The sequence below is a fragment of the Lutra lutra genome, chromosome X (assembly GCF_902655055.1).
Source record: "Lutra lutra chromosome X, mLutLut1.2, whole genome shotgun sequence".
NCBI classification, from domain to species: domain Eukaryota; kingdom Metazoa; phylum Chordata; class Mammalia; order Carnivora; family Mustelidae; genus Lutra; species Lutra lutra.
In genome coordinates this window covers 46,264,293-46,286,414 of record NC_062296.1, presented here as the reverse complement: position 1 = coordinate 46,286,414, position 22,122 = coordinate 46,264,293, and the positions used below count along the sequence as shown (strand labels likewise).

General features: G+C 37.5%; 1 protein-coding gene across 1 annotated transcript in view; it reads right to left on the bottom strand.

Annotated features, from left to right (window-relative positions):
* Positions 1–22,122, bottom strand: part of ATP7A (ATPase copper transporting alpha) — a 176,612-nt gene that overhangs the window by 72,165 nt on the left and 82,325 nt on the right. The window contains exons 3-4 of the mRNA XM_047715684.1: positions 7,267–7,756; positions 6,011–6,736 (exon numbers count right to left, since the gene is read on the bottom strand). Coding sequence (XP_047571640.1) covers positions 6,011–6,736; positions 7,267–7,756 — 1,216 coding nt within the window. The remainder of the gene's footprint in view (positions 1–6,010; positions 6,737–7,266; positions 7,757–22,122) is intronic.

Genomic DNA, 22,122 nt, shown 5'->3' with positions numbered 1-22,122 from the left:
TTAAAAGTTACTGAACAGGGGCGCCTGGGTGGCTCAGTGGGTTAAGCCACTGCCTTCGGCTTAGGTCATGATCTCAGGGTCCTGGGATCGGGCCCCGCATCGGGCTCTCTGCTCAGCGGGGAGCCTGCTTCTCCCTCTCTCTCTGCCTGCCTCTCTGCCTACTTGTGATCTCTGTCTGTCAACTGAATAAATAAAATCTTTAAAAAAAAAAAGTTACTGAACATGTTGCATTCATGGATCCTGAAAACGAGGTAGATGATAGACATGGAGAGAGACTATCAAGTGCTCTTACTAGTCTGACCAGAATTTCTCCTACTGGAACCCTCCTACACTGTTGGTGGGAATGCAAGCTGGTGCAACCACTCTGGGAAACAGTGTGGAGGTTCCTCAAAAAACTGAAAATAGAGCTACCCTATGACCCTGCGATTGCACTACTGGGTATATATCCTAAAGATACAAACATGGTGCTCCGAAGGGGGACGTGCACCCGAATGTTTATAGCAGCAATGTCCACAATAGCCAAACTATGGAAAGAACCTAGATGTCCATCAACAGATGAATGGATAAAGAAGATGTGGTATATATACACAATGGAATACTATGCAGCCATCAAAAGAAATGAAATCTTGCCATTTGCAACGACGTGGAAGGAACTAGAGTGTATTATGCTTAGTGAAATAAGTCAATCGAAGAAAGACAACTATCGTATAATCTCCCTGATATGAGGAAGTGGAGATGCAATGTGGGGGAGTTGGGGGGTAGGAAAAGAAAAAAATGAAAGAAGGTGGGATTGGGAGGGAGATAAACCAAAAAGACTCAATCTCAAAAAAGAGACCGAGGGTTGCTGGGGGGAGGGAGGACAGGAGAGGGTGGTAGGGATATGGACATTGGGGAGGGTATGTGCTATGATGAGTGCTGTGAAATGTGTAAACCTGGTGATTCACAGACCTGTACCCCTGGGGATAAAAATACATTATATGTTTATTTTAAAAAATAAATTAATTAAAAAAAAAGAATTTCTCCTACTGCTCAAGTCCATCTTTGAAGCCATGTGAGGTAGTTGGAAAGTTACTTTTACTCTGCTCACATCTGTATATAAAAACTCTTAAATGCCATTTTAAATTATATTATTTATGACTATATTATCATTGTAGCAAATAAACAATGTTAATACAGATTTAATTCAGAGACTTTATTTATAGAGGTCACCATGGCAAATTATTTTATACCAGGGCTTCTCAAACTATAATGTGCATATGAATTACCTGGAGAGCTTATTAAAATTAAAATGTAGATTTTTATTTAATGGATATGCAGTGGGTCAGAGAGTCTAGTTCTAACAAGCTCCCAGTGATGGTGCTTCTACCGCTGATCTGTGAACCCATACTTGAAGCTGCAAAAATACAGACCCAAATGATTAGGATAAATTCCAATGTAGAGGTACAATCTGGAAGTCTGTGAGGTTCTTGCTTACAATAATGTCAGATACCAGATCTGATTTTTAAAAAATATTTCACTTTCATACAATATGTGATATAAACTGATATGATCTGAGTTCCTATATTTAAGTTCCTGTATTTAAGAAGCATAGGAATATCACAGTGTAAGTAACTTGTATGGCTGATATTAATGTAAACTAAACTTATGTGGTGTTCATAATGCATTATGTATGCTGAAGTATTTTAATAGAAACTCTGAAGATTAATTCAACATTATATGAGCAAAAATGTGAATCAGTTTCAAATACTGTCTTTTTTTAAAAAGGTTATTTATTTATTTATTTGACAGAGACACAGTGAGAGAGGAAACACAAGCAAGGGGAGTGGGAGAGGGAGAAGCATAGGGAGGCCGATGCAGGGCTCAATCCCAGGACCCTAGGATCATGACCTAAGCTGAAGGCAGACGCTTAACAACTGAGCCACCCAGGCACCCCTCAAATACTGTCATTTTGAAAATTTTAAAAACTTATAAGGAATGGGGGCACCTGGGTGGCTGAGTTGGTTAAGTGTCTGACTCTTGATTTTGGCTCAGGTTTGTGAGATTGAGCTCCACATCAGGCTCCATGCTGGGCATGGAGCCTGCTTAAGATTCTCTCCTTCTCCCTCTGCCCCTCCCCACTGCTTGTGCTCTCTAAATAAATAAAGTATTAAAAATTTTAAGGAATGATAGATACAACGAAATTTTGCTGAAACCAATTTTATTCATTTTTATGGCTACCTGATACAGTTTCACTTCAATATTTCAATTAAGATTTTTCTTGTTTCTTTTTTTTTAAGATTTTATTTATTTATTTGACAGACAGAGATCACAAGTAGGCAGAGAGGCAGGCAGAGAGAGAGGAGGAAGCAGGCTCCCTGCTAAGCAGAGAGCCCGATGTGGGGCTTGATCCCAGGACCCTGAGATCAGGACCTGAGCCGAAGGCAGAGGCTTAACCCATTGAGCCACCCAGGCACCCCTCTTCTTGTTTCATAATCATTTCCTTTTGTAATTATGGATCTCCCATACTTTGTTCAGACATTTAGTACTAGAGGCCATTTAATATTTCGGTATCCTATGTGAATTTTCTAATAAGGAATTATATGTCTCTTTTCTTGAGTACAAGAATTTTGGTCTTTTGAGATTGTCTTTATTAAAGTGAGAATTCTAGGTGGCAATGTAAAGTGGTTCAGCCACTTTGGAAACATATGGCAGCTCCTGAAAAAGTTAAACATATTCACCCTATGACCCAGAAATTACACTCCTAGGTATATACCCAGAAGAAACAAAAACATTATTCATGTAAAAACTCATACACAAATGTTCATAGCAGCATTATTCATAAAAGCCAAGAAGTGGAAACAACCTAAATTTCCATGAACTGACAGATTGAGAAACAAAATGAGGTGTATATGTATATACACAATGGAATACTATTTAGCAACAAAAAGAATGAAATACAGATATATGTTACAAACATAGATGAAAATTTATGTACCTTGAAAACAATATACTAAATGAAAGAAGTTAGACACAAAAGGACAAATATTCTATGATTCCATTTATATGGTACCTAGAGTTATCAAATTCATAAAGACAAAAAACAGAACAGTAAATAACAGGAGCTGAGGGAAAGGGAAGGGAAATGAGGAGTGACTACTAATGGGCACGGGGTTTCTTTTGGGGGTGATGAAAATCTTATAAAATTAGATAGTGATAACAGCTCCAAAACTCTGAATATACTAAGAACCACTGGACTGTATATTTTAAAAGGGTGAATTTTCAAAGCAGCAATATCCATGATAGCCAAAATGTGGAAGGAGATGAGATGTCCTTTAACAGATGAATGGATAAAGAAGATATGGTTCATAGATACAATAGAATATTACTCAGCCATCAGAAAGGATGAATATCTACCATTTGCAGTGACATGGATGAAACTGGAGGGGATTATGCTGAGTGAAATAAGTCAAGCAGAGAAAAACAATTATCATACAGTTTCACTTATATGTGGAACATAAGGAATAGCGTGGTGGACCATAGGGGAAGGGAGGGAAAAGTGAATGGGAAGAAATCAGACACGAAGATAAACCATGAGAGATTCTGGACTGCAGGAAACAAAGTGAGGCTTGCAGAAGGGAGAAGGTTGGAGGGATGGGGTAGCCAGGTAATGGGTATTAACTGTATTAACATGCAGTGCCTATTATTAAGGAGAGGGTACATGTTGTGATAAACACTGGGTGTTATATGCAACTAATGAACTGTTGATCACTACAGCAAAAACTAATGATACTAATGATGTACTATATGTAGGCTAACTAAACATAAAAAAAAAGAGCTACAAGTGATGTGGGAGATGGCGCCACAGATGTCTTACATTTGCCATCCTTGGGATAGCATATAATAAAATAAAATTAGATTAAATAAATAAATAAATAAAATCCTTAAAAATAAAAAAATAAAAACTCCAAAAGTTAAAAACTTTAAGAAATTAAAAAATAAATAAAAGGGTGAATTTTATGGTATGCAAACTACATCTTTACATTAAATGTGAAAATTCTGGGGCGCCTGGGTGGCTCAGTGGGTTAAAGCCTCTGCCTTAGGCTCCGGTCGTGATCCCGGGGTTCTGGGATCAAGCCCCGCATCGGGGTCTCTGCTCAGCAGGGAGCCTGCTTCCTCCTCTCCCTCTCTTTCCGCCTGCCTCTCTGCCTACTTGTGATCTCTATCTGTCAAATAAATAAATAATTTTAAAAAATTAAAAAAAAAAAGTGAGGGATGCTTGGGTGGCTCAGTTGGTTGGACGACTGCCTTCGGCTCAGGTCATGATCCCGGGGTCCTGGGATCGAGTCCCACATCGGGCTCCCGGCTCCATGGGGAGTCTGCTTCTCCCTCTGACCTTCTCCTCGCTCATGCTCTCTCTCACTGTCTCTCTCTCAAATAAATAAATAAAATCTTAAAAAAAAAAAACAAGATTAAAAAAAAAGTGAAGGGGCGCCTGGGTGGCTCAGTGGGTTAAGCCGCTGCCTTCGGCTCAGGTCATGATCCCAGGTCCTGGGTTCAAGCCCCACATCGGGCTTTCTGCTCAGCAGGGAGCCTGCTTCCTCCTCTCTCTCTGCCTGCCTCTCTGCCTACTTGTGATTTCTCTCTGTCAAATAAATAAATAAAATCTTTAAAAATAAAAAAATAAAAATAAAAAAATAAAAAAAATAAAAAAAAAGTGAAAATTCTAAAATAAATAAATAAAAAGTGAAAATTCTATAATTTCTGGGGCACCTGGGTGGCTCAGTGGGTTAAGCCTCTACCTTCGGTGCAGGTCATGATCTCAGGGTCCTGGGATTGAGCCCCGTATCGGGCTCTGTGCTCTGCAGGGAGCCTGCTTCCTCCTCCTTCTTCGCCTGCCTCTCTGCCTACTTGTGATCTCTCTCTCTCTCTCTCTGCCAAATAAATAAATAGAATCTTAAAAAAATTAAAAAAAAAAGAAAATTCTATAATATCTGCCACTTGTCATGAGTGTAAAAATTAAGAATATTTAGTATGTCTCTGGGTCTTCTTCCACTGACATTTGTCTACCATAATAATTTGAGCATGTGTTTAATTTTTTATGCTTCTCAGTTTTAGTGTGCTTGAGAAAAAAATATAGCTATTTGATATCCTTCATTCTGATCAGAATAGCAAAAGTTAACACTGTCTGGAAATTAATTATATAATTTTTCTATTTTATTTACAGCAAGAATTTCATTAGGGCATTTCCAGTTTAATTCAATGCTAGGTTCAACTCTAGTTCAAAATAACAAGTTGCCATAAGCAAATTTATTGAACATTCATTTTTGGTTTCAGTTCACAGTAAGAGCTATCAGGAAATAGACTTTGGGGCAGTTCTAGAGTCAGTTTCATTTGAATGTCCAAATTTAAAGCTACAGTTAAAATTCTATTATTTATTCCTACCTTTTTTTTCTTTTCAAAATAACATTTGCTTCTCCCATTATACATGCACACATACATCCTTGTCACAAAAAACAAAGTACATAGGCAAGCACAATGGAAATAAATATCACCTTTATCCTACCACTCATATAATAACCACTGTTAAAATTTTAGTTTATGTCCTGCCAGGAACTTTATTCACTTATATACATAAACAACATTTACATGGTATAAATACTTACACATGTGTTTCTAAAATTTTGATCATACTGAATATATAAGATTTTAGCTTTTATTTTTTCATTTAACAAGATATCTCAGACACTTTCCTGTGGCATTAAGTATCTTTAGTACTATAATTTATTATGCCTCTATAGCATTTCATCATATGGATGCATCATGATTTAATGTTTCTAGTTTTTGATTATTACAGATAATTATGCAAATAGCCTTATGCATCTTTGTATACATCACTGACTACTTCTATAGGACTTACTTCCAAAAACTGGAATTGCAGTGCTTATTATTCATTTATTATTGATGAAAGCCAAAGAATCCAAAACAGGAAATAAAAAACATTAGCAGAATCTGAGAAAAGAATGATAATTACCTGACAAGGCAGCATCAAATCCCATGTCTTCTATTGCTTCTCTTAAGGTTTCTGGAGTGGTTAGTAGAGGATCATACTCAACAGTCCCATTGCCATTTGCAAGAGATACTTGTATGGATTTTACACCTGCCTTTTTTAATATGACACTCTCAATAGACTGAACACAAGAATTACAAGTCATGCCATCAATGTTTATCACAGTTTGTTGAGTCAGAGGATGGCTAGCTATGTTCAAAGGGATCTTTTGAAGAGATGAGCTAGAGGGAGAGTTTGAGGTACTCTCAACTTCACTTGTAATACTAACTCTATATTGCCCTGGTAACACGGCTTCTATTGCTTTTCTGAGGGTTTCTGGAGTGACTGAGCTTGCATTGTACTTTACGATGGCAGATCTCTTCTCTAAAGAAACTGTGACGCTGCTTACATATTGGAGTGTAGATAAAGTACTTTCAATATTTAATACACATGATTTACAATGCATGCCATCTATAAGGAAAGTGACTGTTGAATCACTGGTATATGATGGACTCCTTTGCTGTGATCCTTCTGAGGATTTGACTGGTGTGTTCTTTAGGCGTTCTATATCAATAGCCCCCAATTTGAGGTACTTGGGCTGTTTTTTGATGAATGCTGGAAAGCCCACAGCTTCAATCTGCTTTTTTATTTCCTCTACTGTGATAAGATGAGGCTGATAAACAATAGTGGCTTCTTGGTTGTCCAGGGAAACTAGTTAATAAAAAGAGAAATATTTTATCAGTTATTCCTAGGCCACTTTGGAAAACATTCTATAGACCAAATTAATACCACACATAATTGTTTCTCTGTCTTTGTTGTCAGTATCCTCTCTTAACCTAATTCAGTTCTTTTCAGAAAATGTTACAGACACAGACTGGAAAAAACTAAAAAAATATGACCACTGTATCTATGGTCTCCATGTTTCCACATGCCTGAATAAAAATATCTTAGAGGTAGAGAGGACTCCAGGTATGTTGCATTAAAAACCCTAAACTCCATGAACTGCCACTCCTGCTACCTTTTCTGCTTGTTTAAGATTCATGTAATTTTAATTATAATCATTAATTTTACCTACATTAACCCTGGGTATACCACACTGATCCCCAAACTTCAACAAAACAATAAGTATTCTAGTCCAGTGTTTTCAAAACCCATGCTTAAGAAGAAAGCAAACACCTCAAAGACCAAAACAGAAAACTAAGCCCACAAAACGATCATGCAAATAACACAAAATACATTACCTTTAATTCGCTGAACACCTTGCAGCTTCCCAATTTTCCCTTCAATGGTGCTGGTGCATGAATGGCAAGTCATCCCTTCTACTTTCATCTTCAGCATGACTTCACCTGCTTGAGCCAGACTGTAATCGTCACAATTTCCTGACTTTTTCTCCAGAGTTCCAGTATCTAAACTTAGATCTGGAAGCAGCTCTATTATCTGATTGGCATTCACTATAGAAGGGATTACCGTCACCACTACAGTTCTTTGCTGAGGGGAAATTTTAATGTCTGTCACACCCTTGGTCTTGAGCAATGTGTTTTGGATATGGTCCCATGGCACAGCCAGTGAAGCAGCAACAGTCAGAAACACAGTCTCAGTTAAAACAGGGAGAGGATTAGGATTGTGGAGAATAGCATCAAAGCCCATGTCATCAATAGCTTCCAGTAGGGTCTTTGGAGTGTGTAGTCTAGGGTCATAAATAATAGTTGCATTTTTTTCCTCCAGTGAAACCTTTTGGAAGAAAATTTCAAAAGTCAGTTCAATTAAATTTCATGACTTAGACCTTAAAAGTTAGCAATCATCATACCACATTCAAGAAGAATGGAACAAATAATCCAATCAAATGAAGTTTCTCTATTAGTTTTCATCTCATTCTCTTAGGAAAGAAACAGAAAATATCTTCTGTACTTACAGGAATGATAAAGTTATATGTAGGTGTATGTGACTCAAGTACTGATTAGGCATTTGAAACATACACATGGACAAACACACCCTAGAATTTCACAACCAAGTACAAACAACTCTTCTTCACTATCTCCTTTCACAAATTATTCCAATACTTCACACTCTACCAATTCAAAAGATAATAAAGGAAACGGGATCAGCTGCAGAAAATAAAAGATGATATGAAGTTTAAATTTTAAGATGGTAAGATAACTTTGTTTGGAAGAAAAGATATAAGCATGCTAGTTCATGATTAAAGGTAGTATAATGGGGCACCTGGGTGGCTCAGTGGGTTAAAGCCTCTGTCTTCGGCTCAGGTCATGGTCCCAGGGTCCTGGGATCGAGCCCCACTTTGGGCTCTCTGCTCCGCAGGGAGCATGCTTCCTCCTCACTCTCTGCCTGCCTCTCTGCCTACTTGTGATCTCTGTCTGTCAAATAATTAAATAAAATCTTTTAAAAAATCTTTAAAGGTAGTATTGTAGGATTTTGTAGCATATATTCCCATAACCTTCTAAGTTACTACAGCCTAGTATTACTTTTATTCAAAATAAGAACATCTTTATTGTCTCACCTGATTCAATGATAAAAACAATGATTGGATTCCTAAAGCTCAGCTACTGTATATGATTTAACTACTACCATGATTACATGCATATCTTTGGCTGGCACCTTACAAAAATTAATGATGTAGTCATCCACACAAACACATATGCACAAACACATACCGGGCTGGGAGTCAGAAGATTTGCATTCCATTGAAAATTCTCCACTTATTAAGCAATCACACTCATTAATTCTACCATCTACCATGCCCTATAATCTTCTAGGGTTATTATAAGGATCATACATATAAATAGATGAGAAAGTAGTTCTTTACAGCAGTGAGTTAAAGGTAAATGCAGAACAACTAATACTTATTGAGCACCTACTATATGGGCTAGGAACCAGGATTCTCAAAACACAAAGCTGAGCATGATACAGTCACAGGGAGCAATACTAGAACAGAAAACAGACATGTATTCATCCCTGGGAATATGAGTTGGAAAAGCCTTCTTAGAGGAGATAACACCATAATATAAAAGGACAAACAGAAATCAGCAAGGACACATGAGGCAGGAATTCCAGACAAATGGATAAAGTAGATAAAAGATCATAAGCAAGAGAATTAGGCAACTGATGTATTATGGGACCCTTCTATGCCAATAATGCAATTTATCCTATTGGTAATAGGGGGCTATGGAAAAGTTAAGCAGGGGAATGGTTGTATTAGCATTTTAGAGAAGAATGATTGTATTAGCATTTTAGAGAGGAATCATTTTGGAGACATTTAGGGTAGAATGGAGTGACACAGGATGGAAGATCAGTTAGGAGACTACTGCAATTGCAATAGTGGTACACAGAAGATCTTAATTAAGGCATGGACACTGGGGATAAAGAAAAAGGGGCAGTTTTAACATATATTTGGGAGGACAGGAACTAGTAAGGAGATTATAGAGAAAAAAGGAGATGATTACAATGACTTATATGTTTATGGTTTGGACCAATGTATAGATGGTGTTGCTATTAACCATTATCAGAGATAAAGGAGGAAAACTGGAGGAAGTTAAGAGGTTGGAGTGGAAGGAAAAGAAAGATGATAAATTTAGGTTTTTTTTAATCATTTTTAAATTTATTTTCAGCATAACAGTATTCATTGTTTTTGTACCACACCCAGTGCTCCATGCAATCTGTGCCCTCTCTAATACCCACCACCTGGTTCCACCCACCCCTTCAAACCCTTCAGATTGTTTTTCAGAGTCCATAGTCTCTCATTGTTCACCTCCCCTTCCAATTTCCCCCAACTCCCTTCTACTAACTCCCCATGTCCTCCATGCTATTTGTTATGCTCCACAAATAAGTGAAACCATATGATAATTGACTCTCTCTGCTTGACTTATTTCACTCAGCATAATCTCTTCCAGTCCCGTCCATGTTGATACAAAAGTTGGGTATTCATCCTTTCTGAGGGAGGCATCATACTCCGTAGTGTATATGGACCACATCTTCCTTATCCATTCGTCCCTTGAAGGGCATCTTGGTTCTTTCCACAGTTTAGCAACCGTGGCCATTGCTGCTATAAACATTGGGGTACAGATGGCCCTTCTTTCCACTACATCTGTATCTTTGGAGTAAATACCCTGTAGTTCAATGGCAGGGTCATAGGGAAGCTCTATTTTTAATTTCTTGAGGAATCTCCACACTGTTCTCCAAAGAGGCTGCACCAACTTGCATTCCCACCAACAGTGTAAGAGGGTTCCCCTTTCTCCACATCCCCTCCAACACATGTTGTTTACTGTCTTGTTAATTTTGGCCATTCTAACTGGTATAAGGTGATATCTCAATGTGGTTTTAACTTGAATCTCCCTGATGGCTAGTGATGATGAACATTTTTTCATGTGTCTGATAGCCATTTGTATGTCTTCATTGGAGAAGTGTCTGTTCATATCTTCTGCCCATTTTTTTGATATGATTATCTGTTTTGTGTGTGTTGAGTTTGAGGAGTTCTTTATAGATCCTGGATATGACCTGATGGATTCCCTGGGGAATTCTACCAAACTTTCAAAGAAGAAATAACACCTATTTTCCTGAAGCTGTTTCAAAAAATTGAAGCAGAAGGAAAACTTCCAGACTCTTTCTATGAAGCCAGCATTACCCTGATCCCCAAACCAGGCAAAGACCCTACCAAAAAGGAGAATTTCAGACCAATATCACTGATGAATATGGATGCTAAGATTCTCAACAAGATCCTAGCAAACAGGATCCAACAGCACATTAAAAAGATTATCCACCATGACCAGGTGGGATTCATTCCTGGGCTACAAGGATGGTTCAACATTCGCAAATCAATCAATGTGATAGAACAAATTAATAAGAAAAGAGAGAAGAACCACATGGTCCTCTCAATTGATGCAGAAAAAGCATTTGACAAAATCCAGCATCCGTTCCTGATTAAAATGCTTCAAAGTATAGGGATAGAGGGAACATTCCTGAACTTCATCAAATCTATCTATGAAAGACCCACAGCAAATATCATCCTCAATGGGAAAAAGCTTGCAGCCTTCCCGTTGAGATCAGGAACACAACAAGGATGCCCACTCTCACCATTCTTGTTCAACATAGTATTAGAAGTCCTAGCAACAGCAATCAGACAACAAAGAGAAATAAAAGGTATCCAAATTGGCAATGAAGAAGTCAAACTCTCTCTCTTCGCAGATGACATGATTCTTTATATGGAAAACCCAAAAGACTCCACCCCCAAACTGCTAGAACTCATACAGCAATTCAGTAACGTGGCAGGATACAAAGTCAATGTACAGAAATCAGTGGCTTTCTTATACACTAACAATGAAAATACAGAAAGGGAAATTAGAGAATCGATTCCATTTACTATAGCACCGAGAACCATAAGATACCTGGGAATAAACCTAACCAAAGAGGTAAAGGATGTGTACTCGAGGAACTACAGAACACTCATGATAAATTTAGTTTTACACCCATTGATTTTTTTTTAAGATTTTATTTATTTATTTGACAGAGAGATCACAAGCAGGCAGAGAGGCAGACAGAGAGAGAGGAGGAAGCAGGCTCCCTGCTGAGCAGAGAGCCCGATGCGGGGCTCGATCCCAGGACTCTGAGATCATGACCCGAGCCGAAGGCAGCGGCTTAACCCACTGAGCCACCCAGGCGCCCCATACACCCATTGATTTTGAGAGGCAGTAGGGTATTAATGTTCTAAAGGCCATTAAAATATGGGCACTATTGGGATGCCTGCGTGGCTCAGTCAAGTGTCTGCCTTCAGCTCAGGTCATGATCCTAAGGTCCTGGAGTCAAGTCCCACATCCCACTCCTTGCTCGGTGGGGGAGCCTGATTCTTCCTGTCCCTCTGCTGCTCCCTCTAGTTGTGTTCTCTCTCTCTCTTATTATCTCTCTCTCTTCCTCTCTCTAAATAAAATCTTCTTAAAAATATGGGTATTATTGGGGCGCCTGGGTGGCTCAGTGGGTTAAGCCTCTGCCTTCCGCTCAGGTCGCAATCTCAGGGTCCTGGGATCGAGCCCCACGTCGGGCTCTCTGCTCCGCAGGGAGCCTGCTTCCACCCCCCGCCGTGGACGCCTGCCTCTCTGCCTACCTGTGATCTCTCTCTGTGTCAAATAAATAAATAAAATCTTTTTTAAAAATATGGGTATTATTATTATTAGTTGTTGTAGAAGTAGTAGCAGCAGCAGTAGTAGTAGTATGGATTCCTGGTGAAAATATTTGTTCCATAAATAAAAGCAACCTCAAAATATAATTAAAAGTAATTAAGAATCAGAGCACCTGGGTGGCTCAGTCAGTTAAGTGTCTGACCCTTGATCTCGGCTCAGGTCTTAATCTTAGGGTCCTGAGTTGAGGCCCTGCATTAGGCTCCATACTAGGTGTGGAGTCTACTTAAAAAAGTAATTAAGAGGGGCACTTGGGTGGCTCAGTGGGTTAAAGCCTCTGCCTTGGGCTCAGGTCATGATTCCGGGGTCCTGGGATCGAGCCCCACATTGGGCTCTCTGCTCAGCAGGAGCCTGCTTCCCCCCGCCCTCTCTGCCTGCCTCTCTGCCTCCTTGTGATCTCTGTTTGTCAAATAAATAAATAAAATATTTTTTAAAAAAGTAATTAAGAGTAGGAAATCTCACTCTAAAGTGTCTGTAATAGTTATATAGTAAAATCTTTCACTTATTTTAATGAACTTGATATTTTTAGTTCTTCCTTTAGCTTGGTAATCAATAGCCAGGTATTTGGTGGAATCTTAAAATCCACCCATGGGAAAAAAAAAGAGATTCTAAGACTGATAATTCTAGTTGGTCAGCTTGTTCTTAGTTATGGAAGAGATCACTAGCATAAGTGATCCAAAACAAAAGTGGGAAAATAATTTAAATTTTGTCTTGGAATATACCACATAACATTTCTCATGAATAAGCTGCAGTATACCCAAACCACATGTAGTTCAGACATATACTTTTCAAAGAGATGCAATATAAATATAATCACTATAAAATGAAGGCTTTCTGTTTTTGTATCTCTAAAGAGATTTTCTTTTAAACTCTAATCTGAGTCCAATGAAGTCAATGATTTTCTGATTAAGAAAATTACTTTAAAATTTTTAAATATTCAGGGGCACCTGATTGGCTCAGTCAGTTAAGTGTCTGCTTCAGCTCAGGTCATGATCTCAGGGTCCTAGGATTGAGCCCAGAGCTGGGCTCCCTGCTCAGCAGGGAGTCCACTTCTTTCTATCCCTCTACCTTTCCCCCCAACTCATGTGCGCTCTCTCTCTCTCTCTCTCTCTCTCTCTCTCTCAAGTAAATAAATCTTTTAAAAAATTTAAACAGGGGCACCTAGGTGGCTCAGTTGGTTAAGCATCTGCCTTTGGCTCAGGTCATGATACCAGGGTCCTCAGATCAAGCCTTGCATCAGGCTCCCTGCTCAGTGAGGAGTCTCTCTCCCTCTCCTTCTGGCCCTTCTCCCTCTTGTGCGCTCTCTCTTTCTCAAATAAATAAATAAATAAATATCTTTTAAAAAACAAAAAAATTTAAAATTCAAACCAAAGAAGAAGCTGGAGAACAGACGAGGTGTTGAAAAGGAATGACTATGAAGGGACAACATAGGAGCGATTTTGGCATGACAAGACTATAGTACCCTGGCTGTGGTGGGGGTTATATGAATCTATACATGTGTTAAACTTCACCAAACTAAAAAAAAGAATCATATGCCAAAAAGAAGTCAATTTTACTGTATAATTATTTTAAACAAAAAATTAAGATAAAAAAAATTCAGTTAGTTGCATTGGCTACATTTCAAGTGTTCAACAGCCACTGTGGCTAAGTGGCTGCTATATGGTTCTGGGTATATAAAGCACATTTCCATCATTGCAGTACATTGCAGGACAGTACTGCTCCAGGTACTATTACACTTTTTTATAAGAAAGTACCAAGCTTTTTTGAAAGGGTGGACATTTCCTTTCTCTTTATGTTTAAATACACTGTATATGGTATCTTTTTTAAAAGATTTGGTTTTGAGCTAATTTCCACCTCCCCAAAAAACGTTAATTAACCAACATACCCAATGAGAAACTGTTCTTAAAACTGACTTTATAAGCAAAAATCATTTTCTCACTAAATGGTTTGCTGTAATTTCTACTGCACTAGCCTATCTTCTAATTATAAAAGACATAAGGAAATAAGAAAACTATGTATATAAAATACAACACAGGAAAGTTATATTACCCTATGCTGTTTTCATGCTGAAGATTAAAAACACTTCCTCATTTAGTAACTTCTTTTTGTGTGCTTTAAAGCTTGCCAACCACACTTAGCACAAATAAAATGTTCCCCTTTGAGGTAACATCATTCAACTTTTCCTCTGAATGTTAGATATCTAAGGATATCTAAGAGTTAGATATCAAAGAGACTTTTCAAGCCTAAAGTCTCAAAGGAAACAAAAACAAGCAGTACCTTTGTTTCTTTTAAGAGGAAATTCACACAGTGATTATCACAATACCATTCTGGATATCAAATCCTTCAGCAGGAAGCTAAAATAATGTTTATTTATTCAACAAATATTTACTGAGTGTCTCTTGTGTGCCTGGCACTGTGCTAGCTGTTAGGAAGGATAGAATGGTAAGCAAAAACAAGCACTGACTCTGGAAACCCGGAAATTGCTGGTAGCAGTATGACTCTGGGTCGACTTAACTCTTTCACATTATCCCCACCAATGAAAACCAGCTCCACCTATTCACCACACTGTTCCAAAGTTTCAACAGCTTATCTTTTTCTCTCAATCTTTCATTAAGAACCAATGCTATTAATTGCACTACTAGGTATTTATCCCAAAGATACAAATGTAGTGATCTGAAGGGGCACCTGCACCCAGTGTTTATAGCAGCAATGTCTACAACAGCCAAGCTGCAGAAAGAGCTGAGATGTCCACCAATGGATGAATGGATAAAGAAGATGTGATACACACACACACACACACACACACACACACACACACACACAATGGAATATTACTCAGCCAGCAGAAAGGATGAAATCTTACCATTTACATTGGCATGGATGGAACTGGAGGCTATTATGCTGAGTAAAAGAAGTTAGTCAGAGAAAGAGAGTTATCATATGGTTTCACTCATATGAAGACTATAAGAAACATGGGCACCTGGGTGGCTCAGTTGGTTAGGTGTCTGCCTTCAGCTCAGGTCATGATCTCAGGGTCCTGGGATCAAACCCTGTGTCGGGTTCCCTACCCAGCGGGAAGTCTACTCCTCCCTCTGCCCCTCCACTTTACTCATGCTCACTCTCCTCCCCTCAAATAAATAAAATCCTAAATAAAGAAATATAAGAAACAATGCAGAGGATCATAGTGGAAGGGAGGGAAAAAAGGAATGGGAAGAAATCAGAGAGGGAAAAACTATATGAGACTCTTAACTATGGAAAAGAAACCATGGGAAAGTAACTGAGGGTTGCTAGAGGGGAGGCAGGTGGGGGGATGGGGTAACTGGGTGATAGGCATTAAGGAGGACACCTGATAATAATGAGCACTGGATGTTACATGTAACTGATGAATTACTGAACTCTACATCTAAAACTAATGATGTTCTCTATGTTAGCTAACTGAATTTAAATAATAACATTTTAAAAAGAACCAATGTTGTTACTTCTATTTTCCATAAGAACTATTCTTCCATTAAATCAATAGTTCCTCTAAAAATAAACATATACCAGTCTACAAATTATGAATGTGACTCATAGGAAGGACTTAAGATGGAAGACTATTCACTGTATTTAGATAAAGGCAGGAGTGGAAGAGAAGAAAAAGAAAATAAGTCAAAATACTCTGTGGTCTCAATAGCATTAATGGAGTAGAGCGTGCTAAATGTCCATAGGAATTATAAAGATCCACTATTTTAATGGGTATGGTATTCTTTATCTACTGAAATGCCTAAAATATGAAATTCAAGCACAGTATACTTTATCTGCATATGATTTCCATATAATTTGCTCTTAAGTAGGATGAAAGCTAGAACCTTGGACTAATACCCTAACTCAAAGAGTTTCATTTTCCTAAGAGACTGGTTTAAAGCTCATTTTCTTACATTTTCATAACAACTGAACATAAAGGTAATCAGAGGTTTTTCAGAGCTTGAAAGGATTCTATCATTTTATATAGACTTTAATCAGAAAAGTGAAATGATGCATCAGTTATCTTGAATTTCTAACATGTTTCATTCACCAACCACAAATAGTTTTAACTCAACTAAAAACTATTTAAAATACATATGAGGAACCTAATATAGATTACATATTTTACAATACAAATTGTATTATTCTTTGTTGAAAAAAATAACATTTATATAATAATCAAGTAACACTCTACTCTGATGCTTTCAATATAGGATATTGAAAATTAAAAGCCATTAATATAAACTGTAAGGTACTGGCACAAAAACAGACACATAGATCAATGGAACAGGATAGAGAACCCAGAAATAGCATGTGTTGTGATGAGCACTGGGTATTATACACAACTAATGAATTACTGAACACTACATCAAAAACTACTGATGTACTATACAGTGGTTAATTATAATTTATAGAGCAATTTATAAATTACAGTAAATTTCTTAGTAGTAGTAATTTATAAATTATGGTAAAACTGTAATTTATAACTATAATTTTAAAAGAAAAAGAAAACCCAGAAATAAACTTACGTGTATATGGTCAAGTCTATGGCAAAGGAGGCAAGAATATACGATGAGAAAGAAAGAGCGTCTTCAATAAATGGTGCTAGGAAAACTGGACAACATGTAAAAGAATGAAACTGGACCACTTTATAATACCATACACAAAAATAAACTCAAAATGGATTAAAGACCTAAACATGTGACCTGAAACCATAAAAATCCTAGAAAAGAACATAGGCAGTCATTTCTCTGACATCAGCCATCGCCACGTTTTTCTAGATATGTCTCCTAAGGCAAGGGAAACAAAAACAAAAATAAACTATTGGGACTACACCAGAATGAAAAGTTTTTACACAGCAAAGGAAACAAACCATCAATAACCAGAAGGACAAACTAATGGATGAGAGAAGATATTTGCAAATAACATATCTGATAAAGCATTAGGATCCAAAATATATAAAGAACTTACCAAACTCAACACACACACACACACACACACACACACACACAAATACACACAAAAAATGGGCAGAAGACATGAATAGATATTTTTCCAAAGAAGACATACAGATGGCCAACAGACACATGAAAAGATGATCAACATCATTTATCATCAGGGAAATGCAAATCAAAACTACAATAAGGTATCACCTTATTGTATTACCTGTCAGAATGGCTAAAATCAACAACACTAGAAATAATGGTTGTTGGCGAGGATGTGGAGAGAGGGGAAACCTCTTGCATTATTGGTGGGAATGCAAACTGGTGCCGCCACTCTGGAAAACAGTATGGAGGTTCCTCAAAAAGTTAAAAATAGAACTACCCTATGAGCCCAGCAATTGTACTACTAAGTATTTACCCCAACAATACAAAAATACTAATTCAAAGGGATACATGTACCCCGATGCTTACAGCAGCATTATCTGCACTAGCTAAATTATGGAGCCCAAGTGTCCACTGACTGATGAATGGATAAACATGTGAAACAATGGAATATCACTCAGCCATAAAAAAAAAAAGAATGAAATCTTGCCATTTACAATATGGATGGAGCTAGAGAACATTATGCTAAGCGAAGTAAGTCAGTCAAAAAAAGACAAATACCATATGACTTCACTCATATGTGGAATATAAGAAACAAAACAAATGAGCAAAGGGGGAAAAGGAAATGAGCAAAGGGGAAAAAAGAGAGAGAGAGGCTAACCAAGAAACAGACTCTTAACTATGGAGAACAAAGAGATGGTTATCAGAGGATAGGTGGGTAGGGGGATGGGTTAAAAAGATGATGGATTAAGGAGTGCACTTGTTTGGATTAGCACTAAGTGTTGTATGGAAGTGCTGAATCACCTGAAACTAATAACACACTGTTAACTAACCAGAATTTCTTTTTTAAAGATTTTATTTATTTATTTATCTGTCAGAGAGAGAGAGAGAGAGCACAAGTAGGCAGAGCGACAGGCAGAGGGAGAGGCAGAAGCAGGCTCTCCGCTGAGCAGGGAGCCTGATGTGGGGCTCAATCCCCAAACCCTGGGATTATGACCTGAGCTGAAGGCAGCTGCTTAACCAGCTGAGCCACCCAGATGCCCCAACTAACCAGAATTTGAAGAAACACAGGGAAAAAAAGAATACCAGATAGTACAGATTTCCCTTAAAACTCTTTTACTTTATAATATTCCCTATTATTGCTTAATGTATTGCATTCAATGTGATACATATGTTAAAATGGATAAAAGTTTCTATTTTACAAAAAAAATTCAAAAACTAAATATCTTAAAATGAAAAGATGCAGAGATTTTATTGTTGTTGCAGTATTGTTTTTCATACACTAAACTATCTGTAAACTTGAGTGCATTAGCAGAATTTTTACTATTATCACTCATTTGTTCAAAAATTATTCAACTAATGCATGGTTATTAATTATGAAATATTTAAATACAAAGTTATACAAAGGAAATAATGAAACTCCCTGTCCATACCATTCCTTTACTGCTAGATTTTTATATTGAGTTTGATCTTATTTTGAAATTTGGAGTAAAGTTCAACTAAATCAGAAACCAAACTCTTCTTGAATAAGAAGACTCTATATCTTCATGGATGGATAACTATCACCCAGGAATTAGGCAAAATGCCTGTTTTACTCTAATACAACGTTTGAAAAACAGAATGTTCAATGCTTTATCATTTGCTGTAGGAAAAGTTATGAAGAAAGTTCCAAATAGAAATTTAAAAAATCATCTCTATTGTTGATATGGAACAATCTCTAAGATATATTTGCTAAGTGAGAAAAGCAAGGCATAGATAATATATATATAGTGTATGTGAAAGGTGAAAGAAAATGGAGTCACTTATGTCAAGGGGTTTTAAAATGGAGCCAGAAGGCCATTAAGGAGATGGGCCTTATACATGTCCTCACCTGGTGGAACCATAAACTTCTGAACTGGGCCAAACCACAAATATTCCAAGGACTCTGCACAAACATCTGCAACCTACCACATTAATAGATTTTTGCTTAGTAATAGCCTTAATAATAAATAATATTTAGCCAAAATTAGTTTCTGCCACCAATACCAATCAAAATTCTTTGCAAACAGTATATACAAGCATTCCTCTTGGTCATTAAAAAACACTGACTTTTGGGGGGGTTTTTTGTTTTGTTTTTTGTTTTTTTATTGTGCTATGTTAGTTCCCATAAAATACATCATTAGTTTCTGATGCAGTGTTCCAAGATTCATTGTTTATGTACCACAAGCAGTGCTCCATGCAATACATGCCCTCCCTAATACCCACCACCAGGCTCACCCATCCCCCCAAACCCCTCCCCTCTTAAACCCTCAGTTTGTTTCTCAGAGCCCACAGTCTCTTACGGTTTGTCTTCCCCTCCGATTTGCCCCAATTCACTTTTCCATTCCTTCTCCTGATGTCCTCCACATTATTCCTTATGTTCCACAAATAAGTGAACCACATGATAATTGACTTTCTCTGCTTGACTTATTTCACACAGCATAATCTTCTCCAGTCCCATCCATATCGATGCAAAAGTTGGGTATTCATCCTTTGGGATGGCTGAGTAATATTCCATTGTATATATGGACCACATCTTCTTTATCCATTCGTCTGTTGAAGGGCATCTTGGCTCATTCAACCACTGACTTTTGTTCCCAAGGGGAACACAATTTGTGTTGCTACTTAAATCTGTGCTTCCTGAATTGTAATTCTGAGACCCCAAATAAATGCTTTTGTTTTGTTTCAGCTCTTCTTCTTTCTCAGTGGACATACGCTTCCATTGATAGACAGATAGATGTCTAGATAGATACACATATATACATATAAACCATTTTACATTCGCAGTCTATTTCTGGAAGGATACATATATTAGCAAATTGATAACTGGTTTCTGTTGGGAGGGGGATTTTACTCTGTTTTACTTTTTCAATAATAATAAAAAAGTTATGTATATCAACTACACTTCAACTTAAAAAAAAATAGTTAAGGGGAGCAAGCAATGTATTGTTCCACAGGATGAATTTGGTAACTGCTAGCATCTAGGTGGCCATTTTTTTAAAAAAGCATAGTCTAAATTAGTCATAAGGACTGCAGCCTTTTTCTGAGTAAAGGGAAAAAGCACTCAAAATGTTAGCAGTATATCGGAGGGGGAGATAAACCATGAAAGACTGCATAGTCTGAGAAACAAACAGGGTTTTGGAGGGGAAGGGGATGGGGGGTTGGGTGAGCCTGGTGGTGGGTATTGTGGAGGGCACGTATTGCATGGAGCACTGGGTGTGGTACATAAACAATGAATTTTGGAACACTGAAAAAAAATTAAACTAAATTTTTTAAAATGTTAGCAGTGGGCACCTGGGTGGCTCAGTGGGTTATTTCCCACTGGTTATTTCCTTCGGCTCAGGTCATGATCTTAGGGTCCTGGGATTGAGTCCCGCATCAGGCTCTCTGCTCAGCAGGGAGCCTGCTCCCCCCACCCCTCTGCCTGCCTCTCTGCCTACTTGGGATCTCTCTCTGTGTGTCAAATAAATAAATAAAATCTTTTTAAAAAATAAAATAAAATAAATAAAAAATGTTAGCAGTATAAATTTCAAGGACAAAAGCAATTTAGTAATAAGGCATTAATCTTTGGAGTCATTTAGTACTTATATCTAATTAAATTTGTTTTTACATTTCCCTTTTCAAAAAGGCCAAATAATTCCAGAGAAAGACCTTCACATTATCAGCCCATTTTACTTTTCCCCTGAACAAACCACTGAGTGATTAAATTAAACCTTGAGTTAATCTCTTTAAAGTCTACAGTCTTCACAAAGAGAAGACAAACAAGAGTATTATACTCAATTACAAACTTTATGAGGTAAGACACAATTCCCAAAATGTATTTAAATGCTGATGATGCAAAGAGAAATAATCACATTAATTCTACTTACTACGAAATTAGAGACATCTTAACTATTCAACTCTCCTTGAATTCTGTTAATTAAAGCTCAAATCTGTTCTACTGCAGCATTTTTTCAATAAAACAACCCTACTCGACATCACAATTACATTACTTCATTTCAGAGTTTTACTTCAAACACAAGAGCTCCTTGACTTAGTTGAAAAAATGTCCTCTCCAAATCTGTTTTCTTTCTTTTTTTTAAGATTTTATTTTTTAAATTTAATTTTATTTTTTCAGTGTTCCAAGATTCATTGTTTAAGTAATACAACCAGTGCTCCATGCAATACAGTCCTTCTTTAATACCCACCACCAGGCTCACCCATTCCTCCAACCACCTCCCCTCTAAAACCCTCAGTTTGTTTCTCAGAGCCCACAGTCTCTTACGGTTTGTCTTCCCCTCCGATTTGCCCCAATTCACTTTTCCATTCCTTCTCCTAATGTCCTCCATGGTATTCCTTATGTTCCACAAGTAAGTGAAACCACATGATAATTGACTTTCTCTGTTTGATTTATTTCACTTAGCATAACCTCCTGCAGTCCCATCCATGTTGATACAGAAGTTGGGTATTCATCCTTTCTGATGGAGGCACAATACTCCATTGTATATATGGATCATATCTTCTTTATCCACTCATCTGTTGAAGGGCATCTTGGTTCTTTCCACCATTTAGCAACTGTGGCCATTGCTGCAATGAACATTGGGGTACAAATGGCCCTTCTTTTCACTACATCTGTATCTTTGGCTAAATACCCAGTAGTGCAATTGCTGGGTCATAGGGTAGCTGTTTTTAATTTTTTGAGGCATCTCTACACTGTTTTCCCAAGTGGCTACACCAACTTGCATTCCCACTAACAGTGTAAGAGTGTTCCCCTTTCTCCACATCCTCTCCAGCACTTGTTGTTTCCTGTCTTATTGATTTTAGCCATTCTAACTGGTGTAATGTATCTCAATGTGGTTTTGATTTGAAT